The sequence below is a fragment of the Scophthalmus maximus genome, chromosome 10 (genome assembly GCF_022379125.1).
Source record: "Scophthalmus maximus strain ysfricsl-2021 chromosome 10, ASM2237912v1, whole genome shotgun sequence".
NCBI classification, from domain to species: domain Eukaryota; kingdom Metazoa; phylum Chordata; class Actinopteri; order Pleuronectiformes; family Scophthalmidae; genus Scophthalmus; species Scophthalmus maximus.
This window is the reverse complement of record NC_061524.1, coordinates 7,108,802-7,125,710: the sequence shown is the minus strand read 5'-3', so window position 1 is coordinate 7,125,710 and position 16,909 is coordinate 7,108,802. Positions and strand designations below refer to the sequence as shown.

At 42.0% G+C, this 16,909-nt stretch overlaps 1 protein-coding gene across 15 annotated transcripts in view; it reads left to right on the top strand.

Moving 5' to 3' along the window:
- Positions 1–274: 274 nt before the first annotated feature.
- smap1 (small ArfGAP 1) overlaps positions 275–16,909 on the top strand; it is a 69,631-nt gene continuing 52,996 nt past the window's right edge. For 6 of the 15 annotated variants that reach the window (XM_047334736.1, XM_047334734.1, XM_047334730.1 and 3 more), the window contains exons 1-4: positions 279–604; positions 9,974–10,107; positions 11,604–11,689; positions 13,242–13,317. In XM_047334736.1, the coding sequence (XP_047190692.1) occupies positions 487–604; positions 9,974–10,107; positions 11,604–11,689; positions 13,242–13,317 (414 nt within the window). In that variant the 5' untranslated portion in view covers positions 279–486. Of the gene's footprint in view, positions 605–9,973; positions 10,108–11,603; positions 11,690–13,241; positions 13,318–16,909 lie in introns of all 15 variants that reach the window. The other 9 variants (XM_047334733.1, XM_047334742.1, XM_047334741.1 and 6 more) reach the window with 5 other exon arrangements.

Below are 16,909 nucleotides of genomic sequence, written 5' to 3'. Positions count from 1 at the left end.
TATTGAGCTTCTTCTTCAGGTTAAGATCTGAACTAAAACACTGATCTGTCCATAAATTCTTCATACTTGTAAAAACTAAAACCTAAATCATAATTTTCATGAAATTCCAATTGCATTTATCTATAATCATTCACTTTCCCTATCTCCTCTCAGCCCACTGGAATAATTTAAATTATAGGAGCAAATAATAAAGCAAATGTGTTTTTAAATTATTTTTTTTTTTAAAGCTGATTCTGACTAATTTGCGACGTTAAAAATTCCGACAGTCGTGAAGGCAGCAGGGATGATGCTGCCGCCGTAGGTCCATATTACCTTGCTAGCAGGTTGCAGCTAACCGAACACAGGCGCTCCAGTGCGGCGGCGGCGGCGACGACACGGGGATGTGCCACCCTCTGTGAAACAAGCTGAGGATTCTGCTGTGGTTTAATATTTTAATTGTGCGTCACACGAGCAGGAATAAAACTTGCCCCAAAAAACTCTGGCGAGATGACGACGCGGTCGGAGAGAGAGAAAGCCCAGAAACTCAACGAGCAGCATCAGGCCATTCTGTCAAAACTGCTGAGGGAAGACCACAACAAACACTGTGCTGACTGTGAAGCTAAAGGTAAAAAACAAACAAACAAACAAACAAACAAACAGACAAGTGTGTGTCAGACGTGAGCAGGAAGAGATGAGAGGATGTGGGCACCTGGTGGGTGAGGACTTAGCTTAAGCTAGCAACACAGTGCAACGTTATTCTGATGGGAGTCACTTTCATGTGTTGCTACGCTGACAATCTCCCCATTGGCCCAGTTATTAATCACCGAAGAGGGTCATTCAAATTGTTATTATTTGTAAAATAATTTTGTACATTGCAAACATGTTGTTGCTTGTCCGGTCCGAAAAATAAACCTAAAAAACGAATTAATATTTGGGCGACAGTCGGCCAATCAACGACAAAAATGAACAACTTCCGTGTAGCACTTTCAAAATAAAGTCGTTAATTTTCGACAACGGCCGAGAACGCATGATACTACGGCAACGGGTGTTGTTTATAACAATTGATAATTGTGTTTATGCATTTGTTTTAAAAAATCACGTGAGTTGTTGATGTGTGTAGCTCACACTATGATTTACCTTTCTATTTTTATCGGTTGTATTTTTTTTAAAGCTGTGAATACACTGTGATTACTTGACTATATATATATGATAAGCAGCGTTATGATTTTATGGCCTTTTCATTATATATATTAAGGTTGAATATTGTTTATTCTCACGCTGAATACACGTTTGTGCTTTTAAGATTTCCCTCCCGAAATTCATACCTTTTTGTTTTTTATTTGAAATCCATGAGTCGCTAATTCCGGTTTCCTATTAGATAGCTGTGGCTAACTTGACAGTATCGATGTCATGTCCTTGACTGGATTATTTATGAGCGGAAAACGTACGTGTCCCGTGTAGACATCGTTAAATTAGAGGTGTACTTTACTCTGCCCGATGAATGTTGCGCGTAGAAAAACCCGCCAGCATCTCTGCAGCCAACACCTCACGTCTGACGCGCGATGCCCACATGCAGAGCAGCTGCCCTCAACCAGGCTCCATTCAAAAACGGGACATTTCCACATTTCCTTTACACAGAGTCGAAAGTACAGTTCCGTCTAATATGTTTCATGACAGTTTAGCAACTACTCCTCAATTCGACCTGCAACAACTACATTAAAACATAACTGTATTTCACTAAGATGTAAACTTAAAATGTGCACGCCTTTTGAATAAATGCCAGAATCAGTCAGCTGCATCAATTTAAACACAACTTATTAATGTCATTATGTAATGCACAACTGATGTAGTGAAAATGCCACAGGAAGGATCGTGACTTAAACGTCTCAAAAACGAAGTGTATGTTTGTCGATGAGTGTGAAATTCCCAGACTTTTGAATGGGAGTTTGAACGTCGCTGGGGGTACCTATGACTGAGATCAGACGCCTTTGACGTCACCACCTCTGGTGTCACCTGACAACAGTAGTCTGTAGTACAAGACCTCCCTCTGTCACTGAATCTGTTTTCATCATGATTTGACACTTGCTGCTTTTGATATATATATCTTCAATTTAAGGAATAAACTGAATAGCACTTCATGATCCACGGTGTTTGTCGTTCGAGTTGATTATCATCATTTGTGGAGCACCTGTCTTGTAAACCCAAGTATTGTGTGTGTGTTTAGTTAACAGCCCCAACAACGTTTCAGCCTATATCCATCCTGTCACAGCTGAGTCTTTATTCAGACTATGAATGATCACAGCAGTTGATCGAGTTATTTACCTGTTTCCCTTTACTGAGCTGCATTAAAATCTGATCTACTGGTTTCTTTCCTCCCCATCATTCAGCGACAGTCAGTCCAAGCCTGCAGCCGGGGGCAAGTTCACTTATGTTGGTCATAAAGCAGCAGCATCCATCCATGCCCTATGAGTCATGTGTGAAAATGTCACAGCTATTTTTATACAAACGATGCGCGGTTTGAAAAGCCTCATTGTAAAGCCTTATTTAAAGGAAGAAAAAAAGCTGACTGACAAGAAGAGTGTGTTAGTGAAGAAATCCCAGCCGTGCAGAGAATTTGCTGAAGTATCTTAATTGCTGTCCTACACGTGTTTTTCAAATTGTAGTTGAGGATCACAAAGTTTTCTGGTCCTTCTTTTTTAATATAATCTCTGAAGTCATTGGAGGTGGAGGTCCCACCTCGAGGAAGATAAATATTATATTTCTCAGTTGTCCTCTTGCCCGAAGAGGGATATTACTTGTTGGCAAGTTACTTTCGCCCCCTTCGTCACAGGATGTGATGATGTTCCCAATAACGAAATAAATCAATCAATTTATAGATAAAGGACATATACTACAGTAGACATATTACAGTGGCAGTAATAAGCATTATGTGGCAGCAATGAGTATAATTATATGAATAAAGCTATAGAACTATAAAAAAATGTAGACAGTATAAAAAAATGTAAACAGGAATTCTTTTTTATACATGATATTATTATAGTGGCCTAGTGTGTGTGTGTGTTGGAAGGGCAAGGGGGGGCAATGTGTATGTTGTGTGTGCAGCGTCCGTGGCTCAGTACCCTGACGGCTTGTGGGTAAAACGGTCTCTTTCAGACATGAGCTTCTGTTCAGTAGGTGCACCTGAGCTTGTTTTCTTAGTCAGCTTGTGAAATTTTCTTCCTTCAGAGATTGAACATGAGCGTTTCCACGCTCAACACAGCCAGTGTATTAGCCTTTATTGATTTTTTTCCCACCTCATGGCTGACAGTCCACTGGGCTCTGATTCGATTGATCAGTTTGGTTTGAGGTTCGCATGACCACACATCATGTGCCCTCCAAGCTGCCTGCTGCAGTCGGCATGTCTGGGTGTGGCTGGTCCCGCTCCGACCACTGCAGTGTGGTGACTCACCTTTAGTCTCTCAGCTGTAATTACAGCTTCCCGCTCGTCTCGTGTGTGTGTGTGTGTGTGTGTGTGTGTGTGTGTGTGTGTGTGTGTGTGTGTGTGTGTGTGTGTGTGTGTGTGTGTGTGTGTGTGTGTGTGTGTGTGTGTGTGTGTGTGTGTGTGTGTGTGTGTGTGTGTGTGTGTGTGCGACAGACAGACAGACAGACAGACAGACAGACAGACAGACAGACAGACAGACAGACAGACAGACAGACAGACAGACAGACAGACAGACAGAGTCCTTATTGATTGCAATTCCACTCCCCTGTCCTCACTGGCATCTCGGTCCATCAACTACTTAGAGTCAAGACTATCATTTTCGCCTTTGGGTTTAACACTGTCATTTCAACAATGTGACTCAAATGCTGCCCATGTACACGCGGGCAGTGTGTCAGCGATGTGATTTGCGGCAGGGGCGCTGCTCTGAGCTGGCACATGTTCTCCTCGGTGCTGGCACAGCAGATCTTGGCAGATGCCTGCAGGCCACTCAGTGCTTTGACAACCTGTCCTTGGTCTTGGTACACGCACACACACACACGCTAATATGGACCATAAACATTGCACGCACACACCAGCGATTGCAGTTGTCAAGGACAGGCGAGTTAACACGGCAAGAAGCTGCAGTTTGCTGTTTTTGTTCTCCAGTCGCTTAGTGAATTTTATGTGAACCTGTGTCGACTATCTACTTAAAAAAAAGTCTTTATTGTATTGTGGACACAATTTTGTCTTGTGAAGGATAAATTATGAATGTAAAGGCATGGAAAAGGATGAAACATGGTCCTATATTTTTAATTATATCAGCTTTGAGTATATCAAATGACTTGATAATTCATCACTCACTGTACTGGAGATTGAAAATATTGAAGGAGCGGGTGCGACGCACTGATGTGTTTTCTTTTTAAAATTAGTTTTTGGACAACAACACGTGCTGGATACACAGACAGTGCTGTTGATGGGATCAATTCATCATTGGTTTTGGGTCCTTTGTTGGAATTTAAAGGAACATAAATCCTTCAATATATTCTGGCTGAATCTCCGTCCCTACCCTCTGTCACCAGCAGATGGAGTCATATCTACACTTGACTGATTCATCCATTGTTTTTGCTGTGTGTGTGTGCATGCTTGTGTGTGTTGATAGTTGTTGTGTGACATTAAAATGCTAAACAGTACGACGGACTCATTAATCTTTAATCTAATGATGAAATAACGTGTAGAACGTGATTTATTAACACTCCTGTTTCAGTCTGTTACATGTAATGATGCTTTCTTAAAGTGTTTATGATCACATGCTTAGTTTTCATCAGGTTTTCCCTGAAGAAGAGAGACAGTGCAGAAAGGGAATCATTTCTCCATGTAGAGGCAGTCGGTCCACTCTTCTTCCTCCTCCTCCTCTTCCTCTCTGCTCTCACACTGAATCACTCTAATGGACCAGCAGGGAGCAACACCGCTCTTCTTTATTTCCCCCTCGGTGTCCTGCCCGTCACTCTTCTCCAGCCTCTGCTGGAGACTTTGGCAGCGTTCGTGTGATGCGGCGAGAAGACATTTTATTAATTAGGAAATGGATGTTTGTCAACCTCCTTTTTAAAGGAGAACACCGCTCCATTCTGCCCTCGTGCAGCAGCGTAAGCTGTTGTTTCTCATTCCTGGAAGTAAAATGGAGAAAGAATAAATTGCGGTCATACAGACAAACATAATTTAAAGAACCTTAAAGACGTGAAGACAGGGTACTTAAAATGAAAAGATGATTCAAATAAAAGCAGCCAGAATCTTTTGGAACAGTAGCCTAGATGGATTTCTGGGTGTTGTGGTTGAGGGCAGTTAAAGGCTGAAGTGTTATTGGACCCGGAGGATTTGTACGAGTCAAGTCAGACGTGGTTCAGGTCCAAAAAGTTTGCCTCCTTCAGCCTTTAAACTTTGTGCCTCTTCCCTCCGGAGCAAGAGCCGGCTCCGCTTTCCTTGCCTCCTGACGTTTGTTCCCACTAATAAATATTGATCGAATGAACTCGCAGGAGTCACATCAGTGAGTTCAGATGCTCCTCGTTGGTTTTTCGTACGCATTTGTTGCTTCGGAGCGTTTTTCACACCTTCGGCATGTGCTCTGCAGAATTTATCACCTGATCTCTCAGATTGATCTCTGCACGGGGGAGTGAAACACTTCAGCTCACATCTGTGGTCACCCTCTGCCTCCTGTGCTGCACAAACACATGCACACACACACGCACATCAGTCGTCCTGACTGTCCTCAGGTTGACAGTTGGGGCTTTAATTTCATGCTCGGCTAGCTGCCCCCCCTCCCAGTTGGAAAGTTCCGCTGTCACTCACCAAGGCTCGGGGGGGGGGGGGGGGGGGGGGGGGTGTTTGTTGAGAGCTGAGATGGCTCTGTTTGTTGGCCTCGATGTGTGTGTGCCTGTGTGTGTGTGTTTGAGTTTGTCTGAATATAAATGAATATTTATGCACATTTATTAAGCTGTGTGTTTGTGATATCATCTTCATGTTATGAAGATCTTCATCTATCTGTGGGCGTGTCTGTCTGCATCAGCTTGTTTCAATATTGGCTTGTGTGTAGTCCTTCCTTAAAGCTCTCTGCAGGGTGCACTCAAATTTACCTGCATGGAAGTGCTTGAGTGAGTGAGTGAGTGAGTGAGTGAGTGAGTGTGTGAGTGTGTGAAGGGACTGTAGGGCTCATATCTACGGGGGGAACTCAATTCAGCTGTCTATTTTTGTCCAAACTTCAATGCAGAGTAAGTATAAAGATGAATAACATCATAAAGCAGTTATTGAATCTGAATTATGTGCATGAGAGACACAAACGGATATTAATGATTCAGAAGCAAAGCATCTACTTATCCACGGACTTCCTATTTTTGTTCAGTGGACCTCAAATTTGTTGTTTTTTTTTACCAACAGAAAAGGGACTGAATGCTGTTTACCTGATTACGTGCAAGTATGCAAAACTGTAGATTTACATAAATTTGGTTGGCTAGTTACGTCTTTAAGTTTTGTTGGGTTTTTAATCAGAAGTAATTCAGTCAAAAGAGAGGACATGGACTGTAGGATGATGGAACAACTTTATCCATGCGTGTGTTCCCAGCGCAGGAATTGGGCTTGGTTGAATGTGAGATGTTTTTTGATTAATATTATAGCGATAACAACTTTGAAAACCCTAGTTCATGGTTTTCATGGCAAAGTAATCGGGATTCCAGAGTCGAGATCTACCTCTGCTAATCGTTTTTTTTTCTTAAAACTGATGGAGGAATGCCGAGTTTCTGTAATCTGGCTACAGCTGAAACAATGAAATAATCAGATTACAATTAAAGTGACCCAGAGGCGCTGCTGGTCATCATCCACTGGTACTTACCAGTATCATCTCAGAGGAAAATGTGATTGGCTGTGTGTACCAGAAACTAATTTCCAGCTCATGCTTACATCAACGATGTATATGTGCTCTGTGCACGATGTAAAACTTTTGTTTTTGGGGAATTTTCTTTTTAATAGGTTAACTGAGAGCAAAACCAAAGTGAAATCCAATCCACGCTGATAGATTTCCAGCAGATAGAGTCCAGCTTACAACGGCTGAGCTGCTTGATTTAGGCTTAACACTCAGTCATCCCGCCCTAATACCCCTTTAGGCCGTCTAGTACATTAGTGCCACTGCATAAACACACTGATGCTCTTACGCGAGACCCCGGAGAGCCCACTGGACTGACTGCATGCATGCCTGCTGGCGTCCAACCCGCCTGCCTCACCACACCGCTATGTAGCCTGGATCCATAAATTTTGATCCCTTTGCACTTCCTGAGCTCAAAGTCGCTTTCAGCCATCAAATTGACAGATAGTAAGCTTCGTGGTCTGGATGAGGGCAGAGCCGAAGATGGTGCTGAGGGACTGTAGCCACCAGTCCATTAAAATGATTTGACTGTCATTTCTGTGCCATCTCCTATTTATCCCCACGGAGATCTGGCAGAGCAGGGGTCGTTTGGTCCTCTATGTATCAGGGGTGGTGAAACCTCCCTCCTATCAAAGGTTTTTAAAATTTTTATAACATCCTTCGTGGGCTATACTAAATTATTGAACACAAATATGTTCTACCTGTTATGGTCCTGATTTGTTTTATTGCTGTGTTGTTGTTGTTGGTGTTTTTATTGCTGTATTTTTTATTGGTTTGGGGCACTTTGTGGTTCTGTGTCTGTGAAAGATGCCGTATAAGTAAATACTATTTACTTACTTTTTTTCTCACCTCTGTGATGTGATGGCTGCAACTGCTTCTCTTTTCAGAGGCGTCTGATGTCAGATGCTAGTGATGATGATGATGATGATGATGATGATGATGCTACACTTAGCGGGTTTTAGCTACAACAACTTGCTCAAACAGATCCTCGATATTGGGTGTTTTCATGTGTGTCTTGACAAGTCAGTAATTCCTTCCACTCGGCAGTGATGCCACCGGATCAAAAAGGGCGAGTTAGTTGTGTTTTTGTTATGTCTGTTGTTTCATCTCAGGCCAGAGATTAAAACTTTTTTTTTTCCAATATGTTGTGTCACATCATTGATCTGCTCTGTGACAGATCTTCGGGACAAACGGACACTTTGGAACAGTTTCACTTTGTCTGGTTCTCACTTCAACAAAGCTCCTTCGCAAATGTTCTTTTTGAGCCCATATTTCCCGGCATTGCATCGTCTCTGTCAGAATGTGGTGCTGTGAAGGCTGAAGAGTGTTAAACTCTGTCCAAGATAAGTTGTGTCCTCACAACTCATCCTGTCCAGCTGCATGTTTCCACCTGTAATGACACATGATGGGGATCTTCCAGGTTTTTTTTTTGTGTGCAGTCCAGTATTGGTTATTTTTTAGAGTGTGGTCTCTTTGTAGTGAGCAAAGATCCTCAGTCCAACTTGGACTTCTACAAAAAAGAGAACGTTACACATCTGTGCAAAAAAAATTCGAAAAGAAACCTGATTAGTACTTGTCTCCATATCACATGGAGTGGATTAAATGTGGCAATTTTCCTGCTTTCATTTATTTTTTTGTGGAGTAATTGTATGGTTTAAAAATAAATTATGTGACACTTGAGCTTTTGAAAAATCAGGTTTTGGGAGTCTGCTGCTTTCATTAAGCTAAACGGCCCCTTTATTATAGTACCTCTCATATTTGGAAATTGGTTTTGAATCATAGCAACATTTAATTAAAGCTATTAATCACTAAATGAAAGTAATTATTTGAATTAAGAAAATAAAAAAACATACGTCCGCACATTTTCCTTTGCTCCTTTTGCTGCTTTACTGATAGGACTCATAGGGCAGAGAAAAATATATTTTTTAAAACCACAGGAACTATAATCAAATGATACAAACAAAACACACTTTGCTCCCCTGTAAAATCCCATTAAGATGAGTGAAGAGATTTGGGATATTACTTCCCAAACAATTTTGATAGGAATGTCTTCTGAATGTCTCAGGACGAGTGTGTGTTTGTCCTGAAATACTCAAATAAGTTTTTCAACTGAGAGAATTTAACCAAAGCACTCTTGTGCTGAGTAAAGTTTTCTTACTGCCTGCACTGTTTGAAACTAAAGGTTTGACTAGAACCTGGAAACAAACTTTTTATTTGAAAACTTTGCTTAGCAACTCAACCTTTTTTTTTTTGGCCTCAAGTGAGTTACCTTTGATTTTTGAAAGCTCACTTTTGAATGACATTGCTGGGGTTCAGAGTTTCAGAGAGAATAATGTTTGCTTGCCTCCTTTTTCTTTTCTTGGCTGTGTTTTCTGCTGTTTCATCTTATCCAGAATTTTTATTTTGTTTTAATGAAAATTCAAAGACCGAGGGCTGTGCACCAAAAGGGTCAGTTGGATGTTTATAAAGGGTTTTACTTAGTCTCTTAATTAATCATGAGTAAGTTATAGGCCTTACATGCAATAAACCAATTAGAGTGCCATCTCCCCTTCCCTTTAAAAGCCTGGCGAACACTTACATATTGATATTGGTAGATTTGCTGGTTAGTAAGAGAGAACTCTTTTCTGCAGAGGAAACTTTGTGCTTTCAGAACAGGTTTTCAATTGTGCAATTGCTTTTCACTGACTCAAGAAGATATCAATGCTCCAACAAGGCACCTGACAACCTCTACAAGCCCAAGAGTGCTACGATGAGCTCAGGTCCGTTTATAAAAAACAAACAAACCCCAATGTGATTTTGTGCCTCCACATGCTCCTCGGACGGTCCCATTTCCCCAATGTGTTCATGTGCTTTGAAGTCAGAATGTGGAAAAACACGGATACTGTAGCAAAATGTGTTGTATATGTATAGATCATTTAATTAACACATTGACACCCCTTTCAAATATTTGCATAATAAAGACGCACAGAAAGTTCATTTTCCCAGTCTGGAACTAATTTTTCTGACTATTCCGACACCATGCGAAGGCACTGTTACTCCTCTGTAACCGTGTTAGAGTTAGTTAAAAACAGCTTGGTTGAAGGTACAGTTTTAAAGCGGAAATTTCTCTTCCTCTCTCTTCTCAGGACCTCGATGGGCATCATGGAACCTCGGGGTGTTCATGTGTATCCGCTGTGCCGGCATTCACCGCAACCTGGGCGTCCACATCTCCAGAGTGAAATCCGTCAATCTGGACCAGTGGACACCTGAGCAGATCCAGGTACACACACGCACGCACAGATAGGATCATACACACACCTTTTAACACAGAACCAGCTAGGAAATACTGATGTGACAACATGAGTATTAAAGAAAAAAATCCATGATGACAACCCTCAGTTATTATTTGTGAATTTGACCTGGTCTCTACGTAAAGAAAACGACCCTTAACAACTATTGGACTGGTTGTGATTTATATTTATGATTTTGTTTAGATTGATTGGAATTGATCCGTTCGGTTAGATCAAAAGCACACTTTTACAACTTACTCCCCTTTCACGTTGGAATCACTTCTTTTCACTTCAATGATTTCAAATATAATTTTTTATTTTTTTTTAACACTTGAAATCAAAGTATCAGACGTAATCCAGGCATTTTACTGCTTCTACACGCTCACACCTAATGCAGTATGACTTTTCATTGCACTGATTTACATCATCATTCACCTCAAGCATGATGGGAACCCTAGTGTGTAGAAATCTGAAAGTATATTCACCCAAAATTTAAAAAAAGATAAAAGAAATAGATCGGCTTTGATGTCCAAAACATACTGCACATCTTGTGACAATGACGTAACTGTAAATAATGTGGGTCAAAAGCGTACGAGGGATAAATAAAGCAGCGACATGTCAATGTAAGGACACACACACAGAGAGAGAGAGAGAAAGGCCGTATTTAGTATGCATCCCAGTGTTTTTTCTCATTCACAGTGGATTTGTGACATGCATATACTCAGCATCACGTGTACACACTGTGCATCGGTAATACAAAGAACTGTAACTGAATTGTTGTGTTGTGAATACAATGACTTACCTGCCTCATTGATTGAATTACACAATACGTGTGTGTGTGTGTGTGTGTGTGTGTGTGTGTGTGTGTGTGTGTGTGTGTGTGTGTGTGTGTGTGTGTGTGTGTGTGTGTGTGTGTGTGTGTGTGTGTGTGTGTGTGTGTGTGTGTGTGTGTGTGTGTGTGTGTGTGTGTGTGTGTGTGTGTGTGTGTGTGTGTGTGTGTGTGTGTGTGTGTGTGTGTGTGTGTGTGTGTGTGTGTGTGTGAGAAACTCACCCGACCATGCCACTAATTTATTTAATCATCCGCTTGTTTGGTGTGCATGTGTGCGCCGGGATAAAGGTATGCGTGTGTTTCTTCATGGCGGAGACGATCCATCAGCTGAGTGCGAGTGGAAAGGGTCTCACTCTGAATGTTAATCACTGTTTTCAATGACTAATTAATTCTTGATGGCTGATTATTCCGCCTCCGTCTCCTCTACTTCTCCTATCATCACCCTATTCATCACCCTCCTCTTAATTTAGCCTTGACACATGCGGCCAGTGTGTCTTTCATTCTGCGCGTGAGCGTGCACGTGAAGGAATCAGCGGGGTTAAATTGAGTTAAATGCAAATGTGATGTATGAAGGAACTCGTGTGTGTGACACGTCCTTAAAAGAGTTTCACAGTTTGGCTTTCGCTAGTGTTACAATCTTTTCTTCTTTTCTTGCAGAGTATGGTGGACATGAGCAACGCCAGGGCCAGACAGCTGTATGAAGCCCACCTACCGGAGAGCTTCAGACGGCCGCAGACCGACCAGTATCCTCCTCCTCCTCCTGCCTGTCTGCGATTCTCTCACATGGTCTTGTCACCGGAAACGGCAGTCATTCGACCTCCACTTTAACCTTCATAAAAAAACTCACCTCAGCATACGTTGGCAATAAAAACTCCCCGTCAACGAGCACTTGCATATAAACTGTAAAAAACCTTCTGTCAACATACATGTTAGTATTGATTTGCATAAAAGGTCCCTTTATCCCCATAAATGTCACACTATATTTACATACAAATCTAAGAGCAACCTATTTTTTTTTATTGCATATGTGCATACAAACTCCCAATGTCACCATAAATTTGCATAAAAATGACTTGAGTCACCGCAGTCACGTAAAGCTTTTGCTTTCATTGTTTCCCTTTTGGTTGTCACCCAGTTGTTTTTGTTGTCGCCATGAGCCTCCAGAGCACTAAACTGTAATCTCCCAAAAGATTTTATCACGTTTGTAAAGGCGTCCTGAGCCCATGCTGAGGATCGATATGTGAATTTGGGGCCAACATTGGAATTGTATTTAATGGACGGAATCAGCAGAAACAAACAAAAAATAAAATTGGCAAAGGCATAAAAATACCACATTACAGAAGCAACTTGTTTTCCCCAATATATGAACAACCTGGTGAAAATAATGCAGTTGCTCTTCTTGCCTTATAAAACAAATAATAATACTGCACAGTTCTCAGGCTTTGCTGCAAGACATACATGAGATTCAGGGGCAATTAATAAAAACAACAACAACCTGTTCTTTATCCATGAAAAGCGTCTACAAATGCTGCGTTGGGCCTTTTTTCTGAGAAGAGAAGTCAGAGAAGTCACAGTATCGAATGTGACTCACTCATCTTCAAACTTCGGCGCGGTCTGCACACCCAGAAGTCTTTTCAGAGTATGAATAAGAAGTGACAGGTCGGCTTTTGTCAAGTGACATTCTACACTTTTAAGCGGGACACCTCCAGCAGTGTCTGTTTAGTGGCGTGGCAGCAGTCTCCAGTTTGCCCTTTTCTACGATACAAGACAAGACAGCTGCGTGGTTAACACAGCAGCATATGTTCATGCTTCCACCAGCCGACTGAAATAAATAATCTCCCAGTTTTGAAACGCTGCTCTAATACCCTATCTTGTATCTGGCAGGCCCATTTGTGCGGGTGGTCATCATTCTTCACTCTTTTGAAGTCCATTAGTTGTCGTGACAGCAGCGCCGCTGGCTGAGAGCAGCAGATAACAGACTCGGGATTAGAAGAGCTACCGCCTGAATGTGTGTGTGTGGAATTTTTATGGTCAATATGAATGTTACAAATTAGTAAAAAGGTATTATTATTGTATTTTTATCAAATTAGCCATATTCAAATGATATGTTGCCATATTAATTCCCTCGCTGTAACTATCGTCTGCGGTGTCTAACACCCATGAAACACCTTTTTACTTCCATACTTCCAGTACTCCAGAGAACTACAGCGCATGCTGATGATTTTACCAGTTATTCACGATGGATACTTGGACATGTTCTGTTTTTGCATTTCTGTACTTAACCCTGATCTTCAGAGCAGTGGAGGTCTTCATCCGGGACAAGTACGAGAGGAAAAAGTACTTCGACAAGGAAGCTCTGACCACAGCTCCTGTGAGTATCGCCAACACCACTTGTTTCTACGGTCAGAGTTTTGGCCTGTCAGTCCCCATTATCGTTACGGTCGTTTACAGAACTGCTGTGGCTGGATGCCATTTCCTGAACCTGTGCATCAACGGCTGCTTGTTGCATGCAAAGCAGTTTGATGCCAGTATCTGCGAACAGCAGAAACCAACTTAAAAGCAGAATGGCAGCTTTTCTTTCCCTTTAGTTTACTCAGGTGTTTATCATGCCATCTACACACACTTTTGTTTAAGCTTCATATTAATGATCAAATATAAATGTTTTACTGTCACTTGCCTTTTGGTGACAAACTGAACCGCATCAAAGACTGTTGGCATGGTTTTGGCTGCTGTTATGTTTGAAGTCAAAATGTGCTACTTGTCACATTTGGCATCTTCTCCTTACACAAATCTTTTGAATGAGATCCAGTACTGACTCGTCAATGTCGATGCATGGCTGGCGATCGATGTCTTTCACACATCGAGCCGGAGAAGTTCATCAGTTTATCACACAGCATCTCTGACTGTGGTCTGAGCAATCAGATCTCGGTGTGTCCTCGATGAAAGGTGATTGCATTCACACCTGTGCTCGGTATTGGTCACCAAGATGCATGTGAATGCCAGGTGTGAACGGGGCCTTACTGGGGCCTCATTCACACAACTCCATTTTAGTTTTAAAACCCATCGCTGCTGCTGCTACGTTTACGCCTGCCGTCCACGCTAACCCCGGAGTTTCAGAGCCCCGCTAATACTGAAGGCTGGGATATGCTGATGGCCCAGTTTTCTTTTGAAAACTCCAAGGGAGCATTGTAGCGTGGAGGGGAAAAACTGAGATGTTTTGTATCAATGAGGCACTGGCTTCTTGATTGGTTCTTACGACTTGACCACCGGCTATGAAGCTACTGTAAAACATTGTTTGAGTGTTGTCGGTAAAAGTTATACCTCGTTATCTATGGTCGAAGAAAAGAAATCCCTTTTCACTATAAATGTTTCTTGTTTTAGTATTTAGTATTTTCTGTAACGGACTACAGAGTAGACAATCTGCATCCTGCAAAAACTGGCTCACGCATTCCAATTTTACGTGAATGGATGTGTTTTAAGGTGTGTAATGTGGACATGGATTTTAGTTTAGTTCTGATCTCTAAAACGCCACCTCTGGGCGAAGATCGTTTTAGATTCAAAATGCTGTTTTAAGATAAAAATTAGAATGGATGTGGCCTGGATCTGATAGCAAGTTCTGTCGCAGACAGTCAGAGAATAACCTTTCCACGACACTGTTATCTAGTTATACAGCTTCATCGGTAAGGAGAGATGTCTCCATGCATGTTTGTGTATCTCGGTGTCATTACTGAACCCTCCGTTTGTGTGGAAGATGGGATAGAAATGATGGTGATTGTGTAGGCGTTTATGTGAGTGGGTGTGTGCACATTTGCTTTGTCTTAATTGTTTCCAGAGAGATTATCTCTGTGAGGTGTGTTGCACTGAGTGGGCTACTTCTGTACGCTGCGAGTTACGTGGGAGCGGTGTGAACGCTCACCGGAATATATTCGATTAAATCTGTGTGTATTTGTGTTTGTTTGTTTGTTTGTTTGACCACAATTTAGATTGTAAAGTCAACAGGAAGAGAGCAGAATTCGGTGTGTGTGTGTGTATATATATGTATATGTATATACTCACTCCATTGAGTCTAGCAAGGCTACAAACTGGCACTAAAAGAACATTTAGAAAAAAAAGAACCTGCAGGAAAATGTAAACGCTTTGAAACGCCACGCTCTTACGTTACATTAATGCAGAATGTTTTGCTCACAGCAGTCTTTCTGTGGTGCGTCTTCATTTCATCTCCCTGTCTGTTCCTCTCACTGTCTCTCGTTTTGTTTCTCTCACTCTCTTCTACTTCTACTTCTTTGGTTTTCTTGTTGCCGCTCGCCTCCTGCCTCTCTCTCTCTGTCTTCTCTGAAGCGTTGCCAGCAGTCAGGCTGTGATCTAGGATCTGTTTCTGCCACCAATGCGGACGGCTCGGCTTTTATATGCAAATTAATTATTAAAAACAACTCATTATCACTTTAAGCAGTTCCGTGCAGATGGAGAAAGAAGAGCTGGCTGCATTAACCCCGAGCTATAGTTAGTGTGTACGTACGTATGTGGTTGTGCATGTGTTGGAATTCAGAGAGAGGAATGTGTTGGTTTTACTTTATTTGTTGAGCACTTATAGAAAAGAATGTGTCTTCAATGGACACATTGCACTTTATTTGTTAACTGTACGTTGAATGATATTGTCAGACAGTAGAAAACTTTATATGGTTAGTATTAATACTCTAACGTGATGGATACAGTATAACGAAAACCGCTAGCACCGTCCAATAGGTGCGTGTCTGCAGGTGTAAGTGGACCTGCATTGAACGAGCTCTCAGACAGTTGAGATTAGATTTCAACATGCTGCCGCATTTAAATCACAACTAAAAAAAAAAATGAAGGCTGATTTATTAAAAGCAAGATTGTGATCATGTGAAGCAACTTTTGTGACTTATGGTGAACTGCCACTGTCGCCAGGAGTTTCAATCAATGGTACTTTTATTTGTTTATGTGTGCGTGTGAGACTATGGGGAGAAAGCTGGAGAGAGCAGGGGGAGAGAGAGAGAGCAGTGTCTTGTAATGGACAGCTTGCAGTACTTTGCTCACAGTGGAGTACAAGTGCATCCACTCCGTTTCCATCATTCATGCCGCATGAGCTCATTGGTGTGTGTGTGTGTGTGTGTGTGTGTGTGTGTGTGTGTGTGTGTGTGTGTGTGTGTGTGTGTGTGTGTGTGTGTGTGTGTGTGTGTGTGTGTGTGTGTGTGTGTGTGTGTGTGTGTGTGTGTGTGTGTGTGTGTGTGTGTGTGTGTGTGTGTGTGTGTGTGTGTGTGTGTGTGTGTGAGTGAGAGAGAGAACATGGACCGCAGATTATTTCAGTGTTACAGGAAACAACGAGACATCGCAGTGCATCTCGCAAACCCTCTGTGATGAGCCCAGTGATTGGCCTGAAAATGTCACAAGAGAGCCGCACAGTCCCCCTGGAGGAGGGCTCTGCTGATTTTCAGCCTTATTTAGCCTGAGTTAGTCACAGGGATGTCCTGTCTGCCGTGTCCACACCACTTGCCAGCGTTCTGTGTGCTACAGCGCCTTTCCTTGCGTCCACTGACATATTTTGTTCTGACGTCAGTGGATGGCATAAGAGCATGGCAGAGAGTGTTTGGCCACACTGGTTTTTTTCTTTCTTGAACAGGAGAACACAGTTTTCTCTGTCGAGTACATGATTATTGTTATTAAGATTTGTGCATTGACTGCGTGTAGCATGATCCCACTTTGGGCATGTTAAGGGTTCACATACATCATTCGTGACATGCTTTTGCTTCAGGCAAGAAGATTTAAGTGTCGGTGTCAGGGTCACTCACGGGACACCTATAGCCATGCTGGGAGAGCTTACTGCTGTATGTCCTCATAAGAATCTAGTCAAACCTCTTATGTACAATCTAGATATGTTTTATTCCATGACGTGGTTGTGTAAACTCCTCTGTTGCTCTGTTCATGGTCGATTGCCTTACGTG